General features: G+C 34.8%; 1 protein-coding gene across 1 annotated transcript in view; it reads left to right on the top strand.

The window, feature by feature from the left end:
* Positions 1-6200, top strand: part of GBE1 (1,4-alpha-glucan branching enzyme 1) — a 260274-nt gene that overhangs the window by 191060 nt on the left and 63014 nt on the right. Inside the window, exon 12 of the mRNA XM_040621100.1 lies at positions 2419-2590. Within this exon, the coding sequence (XP_040477034.1) occupies positions 2419-2590 (172 nt within the window). The remainder of the gene's footprint in view (positions 1-2418; positions 2591-6200) is intronic.

Raw genomic sequence — 6200 nt, 5'->3', positions numbered from 1 at the left:
ACCCCCCCCCCCCCGTTTGCTGCTCAGCAGGGAGCCTGCTTCTCCCTCTCCCCCCTGTTTGTGCTCTCTCTACCTATTTATAATCTCTAACCTATTTTGATTATTTATTTATAAATAAATAAATAAAATGTTTAAAAAAATAAAAGCAAAAATACATTGAATCTGGGGCGCCTGGGTGGCACAGCGGTTGGGCGTCTACCTTCGGCTCAGGGCGTGATCCCGGCGTTATGGGATCGAGCCCCACATCAGGCTCCTCCACTATGAGCCTGCTTCTTCCTCTTCCACTCCCCCTGCTTGTGTTCCCTCTCTCGCTGAGTGTCTCTATCTCTGTCAAATAAATAAATAAAATCTTAAAAAAAAAAATACATTGAATCTTAAATCTGATAAAATTATAAAGATATATATTTGTAAAATGAATAATATAGAAAAATATACATCATAGTAAAAATCTAAGCAGAAGTTATCAAAATAATTTTGTAATAGAATCATAGATTAAAGAAATAAATACAGTTACACATAAGAATAAAATTAAACAATTCCAAACAAGGGAAAAGGACAAATCATTTAAGAACCAGTACTGCCGGGTGCCTGGGTGGCTCAGTCGGTTAAGCGTCTGCCTTCTGCTCAGGTCATGATCCCAGGGTCCTGGGATGGAGCCCTGCATCGGGCTCCCCACTGAGCAGGGAGCCTGCTTCTCCCTCTCCCTATGCAGCTGCCCCTGCTTGTGCTCGCTTGTTCTCTCTGTCAAATAAATAAATAAAAACTTAAAAAAAAAAAAAAGAACAAGGACTGCCTAATAACTAGTTAACAAATACATATACATAGTCTTCAAACGTTTTTAACAGTGGAGCCTATTTTTGAGTCACACTTCTCTAGCACTCTAAGTTATATGTCAGATTGAAGCTGCGTTTTATTGGTATGTGTGTAGTCCACTAGGGCTTCCATAACAAAATTCCACAGACAGGGTAGTATAAACAACAGAAATTTATTTCTCACAATTCTGGAGGTTGGCAGTCCAAGATCAAGGTGCCAGCACATTCAGTTTCTCCTGAGGCGTCTGCCCTAGGCTTGTACATGACCATCTTCTTTCTGTTCACACCTGCTCTTTTTTCGTGCACACTCATCCCTGGTATCTCCTCTTCTTCATATATGGACTCCACTCACACTGGAGTAGAGCCTCACTCTTATGACCTGATTTAACCTCGATTACCCCTTTATAGACCATCTCTCTAAATATAGCCACATCGGAGGTTGAGGTTGGAACTGCAACGTGAATTTGGGGAGGGCACAGTTCAGTCTATAACCGTACACATTCACTTTATATGTTTAGACTTAAAATATTTATCTATAAGTCGGAGAACAAAGAGTCTACTTTGATAAAGTGAAATCATTTGAACTCAAGTAATACAGATGACAATAACCATCTAATCAAACTGAAAATTCTTATGCCAGGAACCATATCCTGAGCCAATTCTTTCTTGGCCCTTAAAATAAGGACAAAACCCACAAAATGAGTAGATATTCTTCTAACAGTATTTTAAAGAAAAGTCATTTTAATCAAAATAGTTTAGAGATTATAATAGATTTATAAGTAAAAACATTTTTTTTCTAAAAATGAAAATTATTATAATGGGGTAAGGAGCTTATGGTTTTATCTCTATTATATGTTTCACAATATATTATTTTTTGTCAATGAAAAACACTTTGCATTATTAGTTAGCCATCTTTTAACCATAAATAATTCAAATTGTTAAGAAGCCTCTCTTCTGCTACTCAGGAATTACCTGCCCATTTATCAACTGTTATATTTTCATATAAAACAAACTAATTTTAGATTAGATGCCAAATTCAATGAGAAAGCAAATTTTACATTTTAAGGAAAAGCTGTCAACCCTCTGCTGAAGGGAAAGAGGGTCCATTTTACTATATTTATGTACATATTTTATATATATAAATACATATGCATAAATATAAATACATATACATATAAATGATTTTTAAGAAAGTCTTCCATTCTTTCAAAACAAACAAAATCATGGTGATGAAAACTATTTTCAAAATTTATTTAGTATTCTCAACATTGTAATAAACATTTATTCCAATTTCAGAGAATTTGAAGCATCAGCTCAGGTACAACAAATATTCAGGGGGCTTATCCTGAGTTTTCAAACAAGCTCTTTAAAAATAAAAATCCATCCTGAAAATAGATGGTGTTGCTCTCTGACCAGCTCACCTGATTTTACCCATTCACCTTCTGCAGAGAAAGCAACTATTGGAAAACACATGAAATTAATACTAATTCAAGCACCTCTCCTACATTGTTTCCCATCCCGTATCATCACGTGTTACTCTAGTATAAATCACAACTGCTTTAGTACCTATTCGTTGCATTTATCTCAGTGACTTTTATTTCCATAGGCACTCGTTGGGGATAAGACACTGGCATTTTGGTTGATGGATGCTGAAATGTATACCAACATGAGTGTTCTGACCCCATTTACTCCAGTTATTGATCGTGGAATACAGCTTCATAAAATGATTCGACTCATTACTCATGCTCTCGGCGGAGAAGGCTATCTCAATTTTATGGGTAAGTATGAGTTGAACACATATCCCATCTATGTTCAGAACGTTAACTAATATTACATATGACATAAATCATGTAGAATAATTTGAATTACTGTTCAGATTTAAAACAGAAAATTACAACTTTGTTTCTTTTATACACTGTCATATATAAGCTGCACAAATTAAGTTACTATAAGATCATTGTTATACTAACAGATGACGCAAAAGTAGCCTAATAGCTGGCATTTTATTTAATGTTTTCGGCAACAAGGGGGTGAACTATTTTTAAAACTTAGAATTATTCTGAATTTAATCATTGGAGTTTTTTTATTATTTTAGTGTTTGCACATTAAACACAAGAAAGATATCATTGTCATATCATAACATATCAAGCTAAGATTATTGGTCTTTGAGGTAATTGTATACCAGTATGTTTATATTATAAAAGTGAAAACCAAGGCAAAGGGTATTGTGATAGACAAAAATATATATGTATATTTATTTTAAAAATAGGAAAACTATGAATATTCAAAGTTCATTGTTGCCTGAAGGATCTTGAGTGATAAAATATAGAAGTCAACTAATAATATTTTCTGTTCTGTTTGGTCAACAGCGATTGTTTGAGCATTTGAGTTTTAGGAGATTTCACCAGTTCTTAGATTAGAGAGAGATACAAATACTGGGCAATGTATATGAGAGGCTGACTTATTTTTCTATAGTAAAAGCCTTAGAGCTTCAAATTAATTTATTTCTCCCTGGAAGTATTTATGAGGAACCTCAGATTGGACTTTAAAAAAGTCTCTGTTAATGAATAAATAAATAAGTCGGTCAGTCAGTCAGTCTCTATTGTTTGCTAACGTGAGGTTAGGAAGGCTAACCCTATAAACTGTTTACCATATTTCACCTGTATGGCCTGTACCTTTGGCTGTATTCCTCTCCTAGGATCACCACAATTTGTTAATATTCCTAAGCTGTCCAGAAGTGACCCTCCCAACGTGGGAGACCACACTGTGCCAGCCAGGCTGCAGGCCAGGTTTCCTGAGTGGACTTTGCAGGCATTATATCCCTAAGTAAAATTAGCCTCAGTTCCTTAAAAGCAACGGGTCCTGCCTGACCCAATAGACATTGTCACAAATACAGCCATTCCAGTAAGGCCTATATCCTGATAAAAAGATAAGGTCTATGAACCTATGTAAATATGTCACCATGTAAAGTAAGAAGTGGGGGTTTAGTAGAGAGATTTTTTTTAATGTTTTAGTTCATTTACAAAAACAGTTCATGAAGTTGTTACAGTCTAGGATAGCTTAAAAAGAAATGGAATGGGCTTCCTTGTACGTGTGGAAGCTAAAGCAGTTTTCCAAACAGAGAACCAAAATAAAACCTCCAAGTTTATGCAGTCAGTCCTATGTCATTAATTCTTGAAACCCACTGCATTCAAAAATTCTAGTAATCTTGGGGCACTCTCACTGGCTAGCCCAGTGAGTAGAGCATGCGACCCTTGATCTCAGGGTTGTGAGTTTGAGCCCCACACTGGGCATGGAGCCTACTTAAAAAAAATAATTAAAAAGGAAAAAAAAGATCCTTAAAAAAAAAGAATTCTAGTAATCTTGACTCAGTTTACTGCTTTAGTCTGTTGTGTAGGCAATGTCAACTTAGAAGCCTATACCTAATGAGTGGAGAGTGTGGGTAGTTCAAAGTACTTAATAAAGTCCTTTTGCTGAGACTGTCGTGCTTTGTGGAAGACAGTTCTAGCCTGTAGCACATCACAGAACCTGCAGGCAAGCATCAGTCAAACAGACTATCTACACATGGCAGAGATTTAACAGCCCTAGTTAAATTAATACTGATAACGTTTAAATAAGAAAGATCTAATGCAAATTCATATTAAGAATTATTTCCTGAGTCTTGCGGTCTATTTCATGGGCAGCTAGGACATTAACCAATCTCAGTAACTTCATAAACTTGGTGAAGTATTTATATTAATAATCACCTTAACTGTATATATTCCACTAGGGCACGCTGAGCATCTGTTCTGTTTTGGAAACTCTTCCCATAGGAACAATAAATAGTAACAATAAAAAACATGATTATTTCTAACATCTCTTTCTAGAAGGTCTATAAAGTGAGCATATTTGTGGTATCAAATATAATCGTGAGATTATTCTTTGATATAGGACTAAGAGATCTTCGAAGATTTATTCTTTTGTCCTTAAAACAAATGGCTCCTAATGCTTAACATCAGTATAACACCTTTCATTTATTCCTTCTGTCTTATTATCTAAATCTTAGCATTTCTCTACAGACGTTAAAATCAATAATCTCCAAATAGCTCTATAATTTCTGATTATTGATGTTGTTTTATGAAGTTTAATATTTCCCTATGAGCTATCATGACTTTAAATATTTTTTTTTCCATTTCCTGATCATGTCACTGTCCTGCTTAATGGCTTCAATGACTAGTGTCCTCCAGCTGACCTGTAAGTCTCACATGAATGGTCTCCTGTGGGTCTCCCTGTCGATCGCTCGCTCCAGCCAAGCAAGCCTTCTTTCAGTTCATTGAATGTAACAACCTCTGAGCTCTACACATTTGCAGTTCTCCTTTCTTAGAATCTTTCCACTCAAACACTCCCTCCCATACCTGACCAAATCCTTCGTCTGCAAATCTCATTTCCCAGGGGAAGCTTTTCCTAAAGCCTCATGCTATGCTAGTTTTCCCTGTTATACATTTTTATATTATCCTATACTTACCTTTCATGGCACTTAACAAAATTACATTTGAAAAACTATTAAATATATGACTCCCTTGGTAAATTTAAGACTCCGTGAAAATAGGGGTCATCTGTATCTGACTCACTATTATATCTCCAGGAACTAGTAGCAACTGCCACAGTATCTAGCACATCACAAGACTTTGACATTTTTCTAAAAAAAGGATATCGGGTAGATGTGTATGTATGTAATAAATAGATAAATATATATAAAAATATTACCTTGTACTATTTTCAGCAGTCGTTCATTAGCTGCAATCACCAGTTGTAGTAACAAGCAGAGTAATTTTTTTCAAGTGGCATATAAGAAATTAATATTTAAAAAGATCAATTTAAGAGGTTTTTCAAGGCTGACTGAGGAGCAACCTGGTTGTTTATTCATGTTTTAGGCATTTTTAAACTTGTTAGCTTTCTGGAATTTTATTTTTCTTTAGTAGAGGAAGAATGAGTTAAGAGAAGAAAACATGTTCTTATGGGTTTTTTTTATTAAATCATGTTTACATAAGTTCATTAGTCACTTAGATATGTGTTCTATTCATCAGAAATCATTAGGATCAATACTGATTTTCTCAGAATGAAATCAGTTTGGCTGATTTGTTTTGTTTTGCTTGTTTTTTGTCTTAGGTACTCCTAATTTTGAGTTTCAAAAAAAATCTTTCACTCCGGTTAAAGCAGAGGAGTATTTGCTGTGAATTTTTTATTTGCTAGATAATTTTAATTGGCTATGAATAAATACATTTCTATTTCTTATTCTTCTACCATGTAGTCATCTGAAAGAATCAAATACAGGAGAGGAGAGCAGGGATGGCTAAATTATGTTTATATTTTTATATTTCATTGATCATACGAGAGTTAAAATAATAA

The sequence above is a fragment of the Ursus maritimus genome, unplaced genomic scaffold, assembly GCF_017311325.1.
Source record: "Ursus maritimus isolate PB19 unplaced genomic scaffold, ASM1731132v1 scaffold_4, whole genome shotgun sequence".
NCBI classification, from domain to species: domain Eukaryota; kingdom Metazoa; phylum Chordata; class Mammalia; order Carnivora; family Ursidae; genus Ursus; species Ursus maritimus.
This window is presented reverse-complemented; position numbering and strand designations above follow the sequence as displayed.